Source organism: Sinocyclocheilus anshuiensis, unplaced genomic scaffold, assembly GCF_001515605.1.
Source record: "Sinocyclocheilus anshuiensis isolate Anshui unplaced genomic scaffold, SAMN03320099.WGS_v1.1 scaffold478, whole genome shotgun sequence".
In the NCBI taxonomy this organism is placed as follows: domain Eukaryota; kingdom Metazoa; phylum Chordata; class Actinopteri; order Cypriniformes; family Cyprinidae; genus Sinocyclocheilus; species Sinocyclocheilus anshuiensis.
The window spans coordinates 163,839-182,346 of NW_015542376.1; the positions used below are offsets into that span (position 1 = coordinate 163,839).

General features: G+C 34.5%; 1 protein-coding gene across 2 annotated transcripts in view; it reads right to left on the bottom strand.

Moving 5' to 3' along the window:
• Window positions 1–876: 876 nt before the first annotated feature.
• Window positions 877–18,508, bottom strand: part of npdc1a (neural proliferation, differentiation and control, 1a) — a 24,084-nt gene continuing 6,452 nt past the window's right edge. The window contains exons 2-9 of one of the 2 annotated variants that reach the window (XM_016491244.1): window positions 9,778–9,936; window positions 5,062–5,157; window positions 3,685–3,876; window positions 3,269–3,335; window positions 2,429–2,510; window positions 2,243–2,322; window positions 1,781–1,880; window positions 877–1,665 (exon numbers count right to left, since the gene is read on the bottom strand). In XM_016491244.1, coding sequence (XP_016346730.1) covers window positions 1,594–1,665; window positions 1,781–1,880; window positions 2,243–2,322; window positions 2,429–2,510; window positions 3,269–3,335; window positions 3,685–3,876; window positions 5,062–5,157; window positions 9,778–9,936 — 848 coding nt within the window. In that variant the 3' untranslated portion in view covers window positions 877–1,593. The remainder of the gene's footprint in view (window positions 1,666–1,780; window positions 1,881–2,242; window positions 2,323–2,428; window positions 2,511–3,268; window positions 3,336–3,684; window positions 3,877–5,061; window positions 5,158–9,777; window positions 9,937–18,508) is intronic. The other variant, XM_016491245.1, reaches the window with a different exon arrangement.

Genomic DNA, 18,508 nt, shown 5'->3' on the forward strand with positions numbered 1-18,508 from the left:
AATGTATTAATTCTTTATTATACACTTGTGCTCTGAATAGCCACTTGTTTAATTTATGTGACACAGAACATCTTAATTGCTTGGAAATAAACTATGATTAAAATTTTTTGGTGTATTTCAATTTCCATTTTAAAGAAACGCTTTACTTTCAAACTTTCAGTTCATAAAAGAATTATGAAAAAGTATCAGAGTTTCCACAAAAAAGCAGCACAACTGTATTCAACATTTATAATAATAAAAATCTGCATATTAAAATTTATGGGGAATCATGAGACACTGAAGATTATAGTAATGACCGCTGAAAATTCAGCTTTACATTTTAAAATATATTAAAATAGAAAATGTTTATTTTAAATAGCAATAATATTATTATTTTATTTTTTATATTTTTGATCAAATAAATGCAGCCTTGGTGAGCATAAGGGAAATCCTTTATGACCCCAAACTTTTTGAATGCTGACTATAGCAATATTATATTTTATTAAAAAATAAATAAACTCTAATCCAAACAAGACTTTTAGTGTATTAACAGTATCAGAACAGCAGCTCTTGAATCATAACCGTCATCCCAGCTGATGATTGTTTTATAGCTCATATGCAAAAACATCACCACCCATACACTTTAAGGAAGTAATATATAATACATTTAAGTTTATTTATTTACACTAAAGTGATTTGAGCACAGGAACCTCAACGTCTCTCTGTTTCAGTATAACTAGTATTTCATTTCCTGATACAACCATTATATCATTAGATAAAAAAGGATTTGATATTTACTGAGGGTTACAAAGAAAAAAAATAAAGATCGCAAAGAGAGAGAGAAAGAGACTTCATATTGAAGAACATACATAGGAAAAATTACTAATGTGACAAAAAAAAAAAAATGAAACAGAACTATTCTTAATCTAAAAAAAAAAGTATATTTTGTTGTTTTAGATCAGCATAGATAAAGACAACCAAAAGTCCACAATAAGAAAATAATATTTGGATAAGGAGAGAGAAATAACACCAGTAAATGTCTGAGAGACCACTGTGTATTTCTTATACACAATAATCAGAAGAGGTGCTTCTGGAGGCAGCTTTGCCCAAAAACATGAAGACTGGTTAAAAAATTACATCTAGCTGAAAAAGATGCTTATAAAGATTCCTAACACGACCCTAAAGAGAAATGATTTTAAAAAGGAGGTGACATAAAAAGATGAGAAAACAAACCCCAGTTTTGAAGAATGAAGATGTGGTGCAAAGAAACCGCATTAAAAGGCCAGTCTGAGTTTCCACTGAGAGTTTGTGGTGTAAGAGTTCTTTCAGATTTCATATATGTGCATCGGAGTAAAAAAAAAAACTGTTTAACCACTGCTGTCTTTTACTTTTATTTACTCGAATGACTACATACCATCTGTTCTTCAGTATCTTTAGTTTGGGTGTTTTTCTCACTTTGTTCTGAAGGGCTAGGCATCAGCACCAATTTTTTTCGGTCATCTTTTTTCATTTGTGTGTGGTGTAACAGATGCAACTTCACCCTGTGGAGGAATGCTTTTAGGTGTGTTAGACCTATTCTAAAAGTATGCAGGGGTGTGTGTGTGTGTGTCCAGGTCACTTGTGATTTCTCTGGGAGTGCAAGGTGGAGTCGTCAAACAGTGGGTTTTTCACCTCCATCTCTCCAGTCTAAAGAATAAAAAATATATTACTTATTTTGTATTAATAGTGTCATAGAAACACATGCTAAATAGAGATACTACATGCTGAAGAGCTGCTAAATGCAAAAAAAATGTTTACACACCGGTGCCAGTCCAGGGCACTCGTACACGGTGAAATCTCCCACTTCATTCTCCTCATCTGATGAGGCCCCAGACTCTGAGACTTTAGGTTCTGCTTTATGTCTGTGTTCATAAAAAAAAAATTATATTAATGTCTATAACGGATATAATATAGAACACATTTTATGATACTTACATGCAAAGTTTAGTAGATAAATATTTTTCACAGTGCAATGGCTGCTTCAACTTTGTTATAATGTCATAGCAAGTGTAATGTATACATGTACATGAAAGTGGAAGCAAATAAGAAGGAAGGAAATGAGTAAGGAACGTTACATGTATTTTTACATTCATGTTCTTGGTCAGCATTCTCTTAAAGTGACTTACGATAAAAATGCACAAATAATGTGGAAAGGAAATCAGCTGAGAAGAGACAATGCAGCTAAAGCGACTAAACTAATGAAGTGGTCATGTATTGTGCTTACTTCTCCATTGAAAGCATCTGTTGTTTCTGATGCTGGTAGTGATACATCTGAGCACTGTGAGCCAGAGTTGTATCCCCAGACTAAAACATGGAAAGACATGGTCATAAACACATATTACAAGAAGTGTCAAAGTGTTTATTTTATTTTTCGATGTGTGAACTGTATGAATAATGTGAATGCTCTCACTGAAGTATGATTATGATTGGGGCCCGCAGCATGAAACGCAGGGTAATCAACTTTCTGAGCCAGACGAGTTTCTCTCTGTAACCTGTATAAAAAAAAAAAAAAATCAGGCTAAAGTTGGCAATAGAAAACACTGCGATTTACACTGAAATATTCATTTCGTAAAATTATTTGTCCACTAAATAAAAATAAATAAATAAAAATTATAAAATAATTTTATAATATACATTTAAAAAAATGGCACTGAAAATGATATAAAAAGGACATATATAGGATATAGACTAAAATAATATTTATTTTTCTTATTTAAAAGACTACAAAAAATTATATAAATATGGAAAATAAATTGCAAAATTTAAGAAGGTGGCACTGACAACAAAATTATAATTTATATTTATAATTAATATTCAAACTATTGTATGAAAAACCACACCACAGAATATTAAACAGAATATAAAAAATATTATAAATAAATATTTATAATATTTATAATTTATAATATGCAATACAAAATAATTAAAATTAAGATATGGCTTTTTTTGTTGTTTTTGTTGTCCTTTCCCTAAAATAGTTAAATACCACAGAATTAATTTTTACTTTTTGTAAATGGATTGCACTAATGTGCTGTTTTTGTTTTTTTTTGTACATTGTGGGATGCAAGACAATTTTGGCAATAAAAGTGAAATTGAAAATTGAAATTTAGAAAGGCTTCTATCTTTATTAGTTCATTAGATTGAACAGGAAGTCTGTTAAAAACACACTATGGTGGCATGATCATGGTTTGACCAGACAAACTGTATCACTGATAAATTGAAATAATAATAATAATAATAAAAAACTTACCTGACCCAGCAGACTGCAGCGATGATGAGTGCCATGGATCCCACAATAATGCATAAAGATATCATCACTGCTCCCAGTTACAAACACACACAATTATAAGAGAGAGAAACAGAGATAGACAAGAAAAAACATGAGGAGGACTGTCACAAACAGAACATTTTGCTTCATCGAAATGAGAGACACTCTCAATTAACAGCATGTGCATGAAGTGTGTAAAGTGACACATGCCAGAGACTTTCCATATAATTCAGAGAGGCTCACAGTGTACTAACATCTGAGGACAAGCCAATTAGAAAAGTAACATCATGTGATGAGCCTGCTGTTAAAATGCCATCTTTGTCAGGGATGCAGGCTCACAACACACTGATCATAATTAGGCTTTAAATAAAATCAGATAAAAACCTAGTGACACATACAGACTAGCAGGCTGTCTCTGGAAGAGTGGGGGGAGATGATCGGCCTGTGGCGGTCGGACGAGTTTGTGACTGGCTGGGGAGATTTAGGGGTCTGCTGTGTTGGGATCAATGGACCGCTGGTCGTTGGTTCTACAGTTGTGGGTTTGTACAGACTCTTCTGCTTCGATTGTGGAGGAGACTGTGAGCGAGAGTCTAAAGAGGTGAAAAGACAGAGAGAGCGAGAGAAAGAAAAAGGGCATAAAAATTATTTACAACAACAAAATTTCTGCTGATATGCAAAAAGGACTAATATTACCTAGTTTGGTGATGCTAAAAATTTACCATCACTGTTTGCTTTTTTTAATACAAAATTTTTAATAAAGATAAATAAAGAAAAATAAAGATTTTTCAAATTATATATGTTTCAGCTTTAATACACTTATCAAAATAACAAAAGCAGTCTAATGTCAAAAAGTTTCGGTTTTAATGACAAAGAATTATTCAAAATGTACACTACCGCTCAAAAGTTTGGGATCAGTAAGACTTGTAATGTTTTTTAAAGAAGTCTCTTCTGCTCATCATGGCTGCATTCCATTTATATCTGCACACGAGTTGAAAATATGTTCAAATACTCCATTTAATATCAAAGAGCTTTACATAAACACAAGTTTATAAATAAACATGCGTTTTTCACAAAATCTGTAATTTTCTGTTGCTGTTTGGATGTAGTAAAAGACCCGCAGGTCACGTCCACATCATCTGCTGTCACTGGCCATATTAAAATCAGAATTTGGAATAAATCATTCATACATGTACAAATGGGCCGAGAATTGAACAAATAGTTCTAATGTGGCTCAGAGGAAGACAGGAATCATGTCTTTGTGGCAGTTTTTCATGTGATGAAGGGATAATACAACACTTCTTCACCTTACAAATAGTTGTTGAAAGGAAAAAAATACTACAAAATGCAAATCATATTTTGTGAGAGGGTGTGACGTCGGTCCAACAGCAAAACAGCCACTAGTTTTGGAATCAAAACTGCAAAATTAGTAAGAAACAAGTACTGGATTTGATTCAACAAATTTGATGTAGGACAGTATTCATTTTTATCTTTATTTTAGCATTAAAAAATTATTGTTATTTTCATGTTACTATACTACATTCTTGTTTGCAGTATTTTTCCAATGTTAACTAAGCAGCAAAGGCTTCTGCAATCCAAATGTACCGTTATTTGTCACACTGGCCAAGCACACTACATGTAAACAGAAACTTCACACATAGCAAAGAGCGAGCGAGGTGCAAAGTTCAGAAGGGTTTGCTATGAATCATGACCACTATAACCGCTACACTACCTCACTAACCATAACCACACAGATTTTAAAAACAGATAGGTCAAACCTGTTTTTTTGACTTCTGACATTTGCTGCTTGTTAATAACAGAGGACAGATAGTCGATTTCTTCATCAATGTCAGGATGAGAGGCTGAGGAAATACCTGTGGAAATAAAGATGGAATGTGATATGGTAAAAAAAAAAAAATATCAAGAGACAAACATGGTTCTGCCATTGAACAGGCACAAAAATCATTGTACCATGTTTTAATTTAAAAAAACACGTTTTTTCCTGTACTTTATACCAAAATTAGTTCAGCCTCAACTGTATTGGGAGTATATTATGAAACTTTGTAAATACTGATATATATATATATATATAATCTATGAGAGAAGTGTGATGACTGGACTGTGTGTGTCCTGAGAGTGAGAGTGTGCCAGAGAGTTGTTTGTTTGACACGCTCTAAAGGGAAAACAAAGGCAGCACATGGTTTAATGGTACGCTTGGCCAGACAGTAAGCTGCATTCCAAGACTATGGAAGATCATCTCTCTCGACAACCAGCCTGAGTGTGTGTGTGGCCAATGAGCGGGGGTGTGTGATCACTCATAACCTCTTACACACCGGATCACAACACAAACTCCTGGAACGTTCAGAATGGAAAGAATTGTGAGTGTTGAACAAGTGAATCAGTAAACTGATCCGAAAGAACTGATTCATAGAAAGGAATCAAAACTCTTGTCATTTATCTTGAATAAATCAATTTCTATCATGAGAACGCTCAAAAGATTTTAGCATGGTAATGGATACGACAATGTTAATGTATTTGGTCTTGGCGGAATAGATCTTCTACGCTGCTGCTGAATTGGTGCTGCTGTTGGTTATTGCTGTATTTGTAGATTATTGCTGCTGCTGCAAGCAAGTACAGGAACTTGCTACTGCCAATACATAAGCTGATATGGTGCTGTGAGTATTTAAGACATACTGCTGCTGCACAAATAGCATATAAAATAACCTGTAGCAGATCTATACAGCTGGAGCTGGGGAAGGTAGAGGGTTTCAGAGGAACTCTTAAAGCGTGCTGCAATGCTCAAGCGAATGCTAATCGGCCATTTAAATGTAAAGCAGCAAGCTCATTGGTTGCGTATGCAACGGGAACCAATCAGCTTGTGACAAGTCGTTTAGTGCTAAGATTTTATATAGTAAAAAAAAATTATATCTCCAGGTTCTTTGTATTACCAACAAAATAATATTGAATAGATCATAATGTATCATAAATAATGTAATATATCGCCCAGCCCTGGTTTTGTTTGCTCTTCCTTTAAAACACACACATTAACAAAGGTCACATACATAAAGTTAACAGCCATGGCACTGCATGGTGAGGTGTTGCATATAGTACAAAGCTTGTGTTTGCAAAGAGCTGAAAAAAAGTGTCATTTCCATACAGAAGATTATGTTGATTATCAACCTTGCACATAGAATATAAATATCAAAACTTTCCTCAGGACTGTACCACAAAGTGCTTACAGACCGGGGCTACTGGAAAACAGAAAGTTTATTGTGATGAAGGTTTGTGTTTAGTCTACAGAAGACTGGCCAGAACAGCACATATCGCTGTCTGAACACCCCCACGCTCCACAGCAGGTGTCAAAGGAGGCGGGTCAAACCATCTGTACTTGTTTTGAGGGGACAAGTGGACCTGTAAATCTGTGGTGTACACAAACAGTCCAGCCTGACTAAAGCTGATGTATGAGCAGCAGAATGAACAATTCAATAAAGTTTTGACTTAGTAGGTGCTAGATGTACAAAAGCAACTATTTCCACAATTTTACATGCAATTTAATCTGTAAACACTATAATTATTCAAACTATTATGAAATCAGAGGAGTATTTTTTTATAATACACATTTGTGAAAAGTGTATAAAGAAAGATTAATTTTAAATCTAAGATTAGATTACTCAATTGTTATACTTTTATTGCTCACTACAAGTCTGTACACTTCACTGGTGATGGGAAAATCCACACTGTAAAAAATGACTTTTTGAAGCTGTAAATAAAACAAAATGATTATTGGAGTGCGTATCACAGGAAGATACTATTTCAAAATGTCATGTTTAAGTCAATGTGTTACTTGCTGTTTTTGTGTAACGGTGAAATTCATTAGCAATTTCTGAGTGAAAATTGTTTCTACACCAATTTTGTTTTTTTAGATTGGCAATATTAAGACATATTATGCCATCACAAAATTATGCTTTGATACCACAGACCATTTACTGTTTGAATTTGCATGTAAAACAAGCAATTTACCCCAAAAAAAATAAATAAATGCATGAATGCATACTTCCAAAATCCTCCCGAAAAAGCATATTAAAAATGTTCCTGTTCCAACTATTTTCGGCATACTATAATTCGGGACACACTAATTTCTCTGACTCCTGACTTTTGTTAGTTTATCATGCAGCTTTCTATAACTAGTCAGCTACAACAGCTCTGACATGCATCTGAAACCAAGCAGCAATATATAGGCTATTTTTGAAGTTTTTGATGTGATTATACTGCCATCTAGTGGTGACTTCACTAAGTGCATTGGTCAGTGATTATCATTGGTCAGAGGATTGACAGCTCAAATCAAAAAACAACGTAGTGATGACACATCAATACAACTCAACTCTAAAAAAAAAAAAAAAAAAAAAAAGGTTCAATTATTATGTTTCCAAAATAGTACAACCAGACAGTCTGTTTCCGTCAATATGATAAAATCAGGGAGGTGTTTATTGACTGTTGTCCTGGTCTCCGGTGTCTCTCTCTGTCCAAACAGTGCTGCAAAAATGAGACTGCTGACCTACATAGACGGATGACGATTAGTCGCAGACACTTCGGTTTAGTTGATGGCTGTTAATACCTTGTCAATGTGGCCCAAATTCAAGGGCAGGAAAAAAAAATCAGGATTTCAAATACATTATGGGGTATAAAAATCCACATGAATTTTTACTGTTCTTTAAAACTCTAAAACACCCAGTGTTGTTCACTCGTGACAATATTAAAGCAAAGAGACTTGTGACTTGTGACTGTTTGATCAGTAAACTCTTTAACAGCAGGTTCCACCTTGGTCTAACATTGATTCACTATCGCTTTAATTGCGCTCTTTGAATCTTTAAGACTGTCCTGTAAAGCATTTCAAAAGGCCAGAGGTGAGAGTATAAGACACAAAACTGCTCTAAAAATCAAGGAAAACTATTCTACTTGAGAATACAGAGCGGGTAACATTTCATTAGTATATCTCTGTTTATCAATAATGATGTCAAATGCACTGTTAAACACTAAACACATTTAAACGCGATTGTTTTTGAAGATATTTTTGGAAACACGCAGGCTCTAGCTACACAAATGAATCGCTTGAAATGAAACCAGCTCTTTATCACACTCTTCATCAGTGAGGCAGGCCAGTGTTTGGAGAGCTGAATCACTCGTTACAGGAAAGGTAGAGCAGAGTATGAGAGAGAGAGAGAAGATACATTTGTGTTTACTGTAAATTTAGCTAGCTGGCTAACAAGAGATGAGGTTTTGTCGAAAGTATGAGATATGGAAACATTTTATGAAATCGTATAAATATTAAAATGTATAATACATGTAATTTGCTTTAGATGAGACATTGGTACCAACGGCACTCCTTTTTATCACCCTTGTAAACATTAAAAAGAAACTGCCATATGTAATTGTATTTTTCAGCAAAACTTTATGAATTTAAAGCTGTCATGGAACTACTTTATAGTTGTCAGAGCCATTAATAAAAAGTTTATAACATTTTCTGGATCTTAAGAGTGACATTTTGTATTTTAATATATGCATATTTTGAATATTTATACTGTATCACATTACATAACTAGTAAATTTCATGCAGTTTCATTTTTTTTTATCTGAAGGATGCTTGGTTCTAGACAGTCTTTTGACCAATGAAATTGTTAAAATAATATTTAATTTCAAAAATCAAACTTAAGAACTATTGTTTTTGTAACCTGACGCTGTTATGCTAAGTTTATGGTTTTATGCTTCAAATCCTTTTGTGCATGACTCCTGTGGAAATGGCGAAGAATGGAAAATGGCTTAGACCACAATTATAATAGTCACAGATTTTCCGCAATTATAGTAAATTAAAACCTAATAAATGAATAATAAAAATTATAATTGATATATATAATTAAAAAAATATATATACACATATAAAAATAATTTATTGCTAAAGATGACAAAAAATATTTTGCACAAAAGAAAAACCAATGACTACAGTATTGCAATAGATTTAAAAAAAGAGTGCAATTTCTTTCTGCTAGAGCAGCGCTCACATGAAATTACATTAAAGCCAAGGCAGCACACAGACACGCGCGTGCATGCTTACAATCCATCTGATTAAATTCAGCCATGTGCCTCAGCCACACGAGGAGAGAGAGAGAGAGAGATTAAGCATTATGCTCACCACAAAACCAATAGAAACAGTGAGAGAGGAGAGAAACGAGAGCAAAAGCACAGGCCAGATGATGGGAGGATCTGTGCTCTAAGCCATCAACATCATCTCCTCTTTCACCATGGCATTAGTCACAGGCCGAGGGTTCGATTAATGAACGCACAGTATTCGGCTCGAGAAAACGGTTGTGTGTCGCCTGACTCACAGTTTGTTGATGCACGAGCACCAAAGTACAGGCCAGATTAGACAATATTTGCGAAATAAATCATGACACAGTAGCTAGAAGGTGGGTATGGTGGGTGTGTGAAAGCCTTCGTACCGTGAAGGTGGTGCTGGGGAGAGTGTGTCCTGCGAGCAACACAATGTCCTGCTTCATCTTCCTTCAATGGGGTGAGGCAGGGGCCACAGTGGGAGGAGCCAGGCTTGCAGAAGTGCCGCCCCTTTCTGGCACAGTCTATGTGATCGGGGCACTTGTTTGCTGAGAAAATTGAAAAGACATGTTGAAAGAATAAAAAAAAAATACACAAATTATATTACCCCGCACAAACGAACTTTTCTAGTGCCCTGAAGTGCTACATGTTACATGCCATGTGTTTGAATACTAATGTGCCTTAAAAATCATAATGCAGTAGTGCACCAGGTGTTACTGGCAGGTGAAGGAAATGATGTTCATTCAAAGTCATCATTTCCTCTGAAGCCACACCTGCATGTTTTTGTATTGGTGTTGTTGTTTCTGCAGATAGAGAATATTATTATGCCCCTTTAAAAATTCATAATGATGTTGATTTTAATATTTAAAAAATGAAGGTTAATGTATATCCATTTATTTATTTTCAACTTGTCATGTTCATGCAAAGCCAGTAAACCTGGAAACTTTCCCATCACACGTACAAGGATAGAACCGAAGGATATGACGTATAAGCATCCCGCAGATGCTGTTGATAGAGCTTTACTTGTATTGAACCTGAAAATTCCTTGAAGCCTCGAAAACATTCAATGGTAAAAAGTACCAAATGACATCAATGCTATTGAGTTCAGTCTGCCTCATATCCTTGACTGACTCTCAAGCACTCGAGATACTCTAAAATCAGTCATCGGTACAAACACGCTTGAATGACTCAAATCGGTCCACAGATGCAATCATAATCTCAGCTCCTTCTCTTCAATAATAGTTTTTCATATGTGCTCCTATTCTCTATAAATCCCTCAATTTTCTTTGTAATTCACCCTGTGGGGTGCAGAAGGAAACTGGGTCAGCAGCAGGTGCGTGTGTGCTTTCAAAGTGCTTGTGGATTTCACTGTGGATGAGTGTTATTTTTTTATATTAACACTATATTTACAGTGTTACTATTATATTTTTTGCTATTTTTAAAATGAGATTATTTATTATTCTTAATAAAAATATTTATATATTTTTAATTTTTTAATAGTTTGCTTAATTTTTTATTTTAATATTACTTTAAGTTGTAGTAACTGTTGTCTTTTTTATATTTTTATTATTTATTTATCGTTTTTATTAAATTGAATTTTTTAAAGTTATTTTAGTACTTCAAAGAAAATAAGCAATGTTGTCTTGGCAACTAGTTTTTTTAAAGGGGTGGTTGATTGCGATTTCACTTTTTTAACGTTAGTTAGTGTGTAATGTTGCTGTTTGAGCATAAACAATATCTGCAAAGTTGCAGCGCTGAAAGTTCAATGCAAACGGAGATATCGTCTTTTAAAATTCTGGCAGTTTAATGCCTACAAAAACGGCTGGTAAGGGACTACAACGAACTTCTTCCCAGGTCCGTTACGTCACGAACCCAGATAAACCCTGCCTCAGAGAACACGCAGCAAAGGGGGTGAGGCCTTGCTGCACTGCTTTAGAGAAGAGGAAGCGAAAACTAGGGGTGCACGTAAAAATCTGTTCATATATGAATCGCGATTCTGTCTTCTAACGATTCTAATGGATTCACAAGTTTCAAAACCAATGTTCTAAAGCAGCGTTCTCATCCTGTTCCTCGCGTCGCCCTGCTCGGCATCTCTCTCTCTCTCTCGCTCTCATTCAGATCGTCAGATCAGCTCCAACAAACTGTTCCATTTATACACTTATTTTCACATAGCTATGAGAAGCGTTATACATGGACGTGCCACAATCAAGCCTAGAAAAAAAAACAGTCAACCACCCCTTTAATATATATTTTATTTCAGATAATGTTTATTTTAATTAATACATTTTTTATGGTTTTAGCTTTAGTCTCCTGTGAGCCTTATCAACGGAATTTCAAAACTGTGAATTTTGAGTAAATATTATAGGATAATGTAAATAACCCAGTGAACATCTCTTTTGCTGTCATTAAAATGTACTGCATTTCTCCATTACACTGTAAATCAGCCACTTTGTTTTATAAATATTAGAAATGGCATTAAGTCAATAAAAACCCTTATTACTTCATCAGGAATTTGGCTAAATAAATGAATAAATAAAATTTAAAAACGTATACTTATGGCATCTACAGGAGCATATTCTATTGCTTAACAACCTGGGAGCTCATGCCATGGTAGGCATTCCTTAAAATGTTATATGTTAAAGGGGTCATATGACGTTGCTAAAAATAACATTATTTTGTGTATTTGGTGTAATGAAATGTATGTATGCGGTTTAAGGTTAAAAAAACATATTATTTTCCACATACTGTACATTATTGTTTCTCCTCTATGCCCCGCCTTCTGAAACGCGTCGATTTTTACAAAGCTCATCGGTCTGAAAAAGCGAGGTGTGCTCTGATTGGCCAGCTATCCAGTGCGTTGTGATTGGCCGAATGCCTCAAGCGTGTGACGGAAATGTTACGCCCCTTAACATACTGTGATGCCGTCTCCCAGCAGGACAAGACAAAACCAATAAAATCCATTACAAATGAGGCATTTGTTGCATTCAGTGGGGACATAATTACTGATTATAATGACTTATACTGTCTTTTTACGCGTTGCGTTGCGTATCGCGCAAACATAAAACCATGTCTGCAAAAAATTGAAATCGCATCATATGACCCCTTTAAAGCTAAAAAGCAATTTATCCCTGAATAAAATTAAAAGTATTTTTACTTCCAGAACCCTAGTGAGGTACTCCAAGCAAAATGTCTATTAATTTTCAGCTGCCGAGAATAAGTGCTTCAGTGTTGTGTGATGACTGGATCTCTATTCGTCACTCTGACATCAACTGGCAGATGTCAGTAGGAACTCAGAGCTGAGTATCAACCTAATGACACACATTCCATCCGGAAGAATTTAAATGAGTGTAAAGCATCAAACAATCATTCACGATTTGTCCCAGATGGCTCGTTCTTAATGGAGAATGAAGCTTAACTAGACCGTGATACTGGACTAATGGTCTAAGACAAAATTGTGTGATTTTCAAATGGCTTACAAAAACACTTTTCATTGTTACAGTGACATTTTTATATTCACAGGCCTCCTTGAGGATGATGTGTTTCCAGGCAACAATACTTATTTAAAAAAGCTGTTATGAAAGTGTAGAAGTGCCCTGCCAACTCAAATGCTTCCATACACCACAGCAGGAATAAACATTTCTTATTATTATCAGTGTTGAAAACAGTGCTGCTAAATATTTTTGTGGAAACTGTGATGATTGTTTTTTAATTCTTTAATGAACAGAAAGTTCTAAAGAACACCATTTATTTGCAATAGAAATCTTTTGTAACATTAATCTGCACTGTCACTTTTGATCAATTTAATGCATCCTCGCTGAATAGAAGTATTAATTTCTTTTTTTTTAACTGACCCCATACTTTTGACCGATAGTGTCCTTAAATAATCACTGAAAATATAATATTAGCATAAACTGCACAAGCCCAAAACAAACAGAATCTGTCACACAACCTGTTTCTACCAAGTGACAGATGAATTTATGCCAAAAATATGATACTGACAAAACAAATAGGGAAAATGTTACTTTCTCCCTATTCATGTCTATATGACATTCTGCATATTAAGAAAATCTTTATCTTCAGTTGCGTGCTGGTGGTGTGGTGGATCGATCCCTGCAAGGATCTTGCCATAAGTTTTTTGACCATATCACCATTGTACCCTTTTGCTGCTCAATATGCATTGATTTCTGCTCATCACTAGAGAGTACAGACCTCATCATCTCTCATTAGTCGTCATAAAACACCACCAGATTGCTTTTAAATCTGGACGAGGAGTCACGAGAACTGAGATTAACTGACTAATGAGGTGCAACTGTATGTGTGCATGTGAGAGAGAGATGCACATTCTTCTAAACACCCCGCTGGGCCACCCACCTCCAGCCGGTCATGGACATTCATTTACACAATCAACCACAAGCTCAAGCTGCGCTTGGAAATAAGGAGGAAATTTGGAAGCAACAGGTTTTTTAAGCTACACTGCAGTAAATATACTTCTATTTAAGTAACTACTTGACTACTGTATCATTTTGCTGAATGTTTTATCCCAAATTATCTTGCAGCACACTTACTAACTACACAAATGTCGTTTTGAGTAGAATGATCTTAAAGGAAAACATATATCTTAAAAAAAAATTGTTCCTCATGTTGTTTCAAACACGAGACTTTTTTTTTCTGTGGAAACCAAAAGATATTTTGAAGAACTGTTTTTGCCACACAATGAAAGCCAGTGGGGTTTGAAAACAACATTGGACTCCACTGACTTACTGCATGGACAAAAAAACATTGAGATCTCTTTATTTATTTTTGTGTAGGACCCCATTGTTTTAGCTAACAGAGCTTGCTGACTTATAGAAATCGTAATGTTTCTGGTTGGAGAAGATGCTTTGATCGCCAGTCCATCTCTGCTCATCAAAACATCAATGACATAACACTGATCAAAGTCAAACCTGTCAGACAACTTATAATTATATTTGGACTCTTTGAAGGACCAGCTAATAGAAATGAAATTGCATTCATGTGTACAATCAAGTATGACATGTAGACCTTGAAAAGAAAGACAAGAGCACCAGTGGATCTCATTGGACACAGGGCCATTCCTAAAGCAATCTATTTATATATTTGATATATATTTAATATAAAATAAAAATATATAAAATATATATAAAAAAATAATATAGTATATAATAATATAAAACTAAATAAACTGATATGCTACCACATAAGTGCATTTATCGGCACTCAAACATGGCTCATCCAGTCAGATGTTACTGTTTTAAGTATTCTGTACTCATAACATGAAGCTAAATGACCTTTGCACTTAGTTCCAAAACAAACAAAAAAAAGAAATAAATGTGATTAGGAATTTTGTAGTTTAAAATTATTTGGCTACAATTAAAATAAAATAGAATTAAATAAATCAGCATTAGCCTACTACATGGTTTTGTAAACTATAAAATATATATAAAAAAATCAAATAATTAAATGTGATTAGGTATTTTCTATTTGTAAATTATTTAAATAAAATTCTTAAAAATAATAAAATAAAACGAAATTAAAAAAACAGCATCCCTACACGGTTATGTAATCTTTTTTTTCTAATATTTAGTATGAACTACATTGCAAAACACACTGTTACCATGATTTAAAATTAATTTTAATTATTAATTAATTATAATGTAGAATAGGATTTTGGTCTCATCACACCAATTCACATTTAAACAAGAAAAAAAAATGGGCGAATTCTGCTCTGGCTGTGCTGTTGTGTTACAATCAGGTATACAATCATGTAACTTAGGCCCTGTCCACACGAACGCGGTTATTTTTAAAACCGCAGCTTTTTCTACGCAGTTTGGCCGTTCGTCCACACGCAAACGCAGCACCAGTTCACTGAAACCGAACATTTTTGAAAACGCCTGCCAGGGTGAAGATTTTCAAAAACTCAAGTTGCAGTGTTATCGTGTAGACAGCGAAACCGGAGCGTTTGGCTTGTGACGTCGGCGCCGACATCTCCGCCTACTGGAGACTTTTTCAGGCTTCTGATTGGCCAACATGGCTTTACGGTTGAGATTATATCGCCACCTGTTGGTTTGGCATGCTCTTGACAGTGCTTCATAGCATGCCTTTGTGTTTTCATGTGGATGGAGATTTTTTTTTAAACGGAAGAAGGAAAATACCCGTGTACGTGTGGACATGGCCTTAGAAATAAGAAATCAAACTGGTTGTAAACACGTTGTTGTGACCTTTTTGTTTCCTAACACATCTGTAATTTTTCTAAAATAACACTAAAACTTAAAATCTTCCAAGTTCTCTATGAAAAAAGATTTTGTCAAAACATCTCTGGTCACTTGCTCAGCCAAGGAAAAGCGCACACAATTACATAAGAGATCAGCATATCATAAATGTGGATTAAAATGAATATTTCTAACCATCTGCTGCTGGCTCAGAAATCATTAACCGAGCTCTGAGTGGGAAGGAAGCCAACATCAGCACAGAACTGCAGCACGGCAACAGGGACACGCTTACGTGGCAATACTGACAGTTTCCATTTACTTTGTGAGGTAGGATGTGAATCATATGTGGTCACAAATGTTAAAAAAAAATCTGTTAAGAAGCAATAAAGTAAATCACATTTTTTCAACTGGATAATAATTTTGCAGTTGTGATAGGAGATGCCATGAACAGGAAAGTGTGGATGGATAAAGGGAAACTCCCACTGTGTGGACTTCCTGTTGTTCCACTTAAAGTCAAGCTAAGTGCCAGTTCTTTTGCCTGTTTAATTTGGCTTTCTTCCATGGCTGCAAATATCCATGCTTCAGATGAAGTCATGTTATTAACCTATACTTTAGATTTTCTGAAGATGCAATGCATGTTGTTACTAGGTGTTCTGGGTGGTTGCTTTCTGGTCCAAGTCAAACAAACTCATTACCAAGTTTCGATGATAGTCGGAGATCTCAATACAGCTTGGGACTCTGGTTTTTTTCACCTGTTTTCATCACTTTAAACAGTAATATCAAACAATGTGATGTATCATTAATATCCGCAGCATTGTGCTTAAACAAATACGCCTACATTCTCAATCCAATATCCTTGATCTGAAAATAGACCTTTAGAGTCGATTCTGTGAGACACTTCTAGCTCTAAAGGCAATGGGATCACCTGTTTCCATCCATTTGGCTCTTTCTCACTCTCAGTACTTATTAACTTCATGGGAATGGGCTACAATCCCAGCTGCTATGGAAACTATGGTGACCGGCTAACACCCACTATGTTGCAAGGTACTAATGTGATTACATCTGGATTGCACAACGATCACCATGACTGGGTTACATTTCACACAAACATACTGGGACACTCAAATGCCAAATGTAAATATCATGGTACAAGAATATGATGATTATTATATATAATGGTATATCTCAAAAGTACCAAAAATTACTATATGTTTGCATCACTCTGATGTGGTACTAAAACATGCTATTTTTTGAAAATTTATATTAATTAATATTAGACTGGGCTTTTAGCATGTTTGGGGTTGGTAAAATGTTTAATATTTTAAAAGAAGTCTCTTATGCTCAACAATGCTGCATTTATTTGATAAAAAAAAAAACAGTAATATTGTGAAATAGTATTACAATTTAAAATAACTTTTCTATTTTTACATATTTTAAAATGTAATTTATTCCTGTGATGGCAAAAGCAGAATTTTCAGCAGACATTACTCCAGTCTGTCATTCAATCATTCTAACATGCTGATTTGGTCTTTTTGATCTTATCATCAACGGTTTAATAGTTTAATGTTATCAAACTGTTTAAAGAAAACAGCTTAATATTTTTTATGGAAACTGTGATGCATTTTTTGAGGATTCTTTGATTACTGTAAAGTTTAAAAGAACATTATAAATGTCTTTACTGCCACTTTCAATCAATTTAATGCATCCTTGCTGAATAAAATCACCAATTTCTTTACTTACCCCAAATACATTCTTTAAATTAATAATTTGAATGAATGTGCGAGAGTGAAGAAGTGTAGTAGGCAGGCTTTCACTCTTCATTTGCACAGAGTAACTGATAACAGCTGATTGTAGGATCATTTTAATACTTCAATTCTACAGCAATAAAATATTTGATTGTGGGATTTCTAGGTACAGCAACACTAAATATACAAGAGATAATAAGATAGATCTCTAAAAATAAACAACTAATTTGTTTTCTTTTTAGAAAAATTAACATTTTTATTGCTGAAATTGCATACATTAATAACCGTGAAAACTAAACTCATTTAAATGTATTTAATTGCCAAATTACATTCAAAATGCAAATACAAATATATCAATAAAATAAAATTAAATATAAATTAAAAAATTAATAAACAAAAATCAATTTCACATTACTTTAAAAAAGGTAAACAGTACAATCTAAAACTAAGGCATAAATCAAAATAATAGTAATAAAAATAATACCTAAACATTGCATTTATGTCATGCAACTTAACTTTCAAGTTTCAGCCTGACTAAAGCTCAAGCATGACATAAGCCTTTACTGTCTTCTTGGAAGGCTTTGTGGCTTTTGTGAGAGGCAAAAATCAGTGGACAGGAGGGTAACTTGAAACAAGAACAAGAGACCATACACAATTTTTAAACACATTTTTCTGCAACATGAAACATGAGTTATTTGGAGAATAAACCCTCTTAAATGTCCCTTTACGTACTGGTGTGTGTGTGTGTGTGTGTGTGAGCAAGTCACTGTTAAGAAGTGAGTCATTGCGATTGAACCGAATAATTTAAATGGGTGATTCATTCAGGAACGAAACACTGTCATGTTGCACAGAGACGCACGCACAACAGCGCTGTGGCTGTTTGGAATTTTTTTGTTGGCAAAATAAAGCTAAAACAGGCAATATAGTGTCTAAAACGTAAGTCTCGGAATCGTTTCAGCCCTACATCAGTCCAAAAGAAGTGAAATAAAGCGCATCCATCCATAATAATAAAGTGCCTCACACGGCTCCGAGGGGTGAACAAAGGCCTCCTGTAGTGAATCTATGCATTTGTGTAAGAAAAATAACCATATTTAAAATGTAATAATCAATTTAATCTAGCTTGCGCTCACTGTTGTAAATGGAAGCAG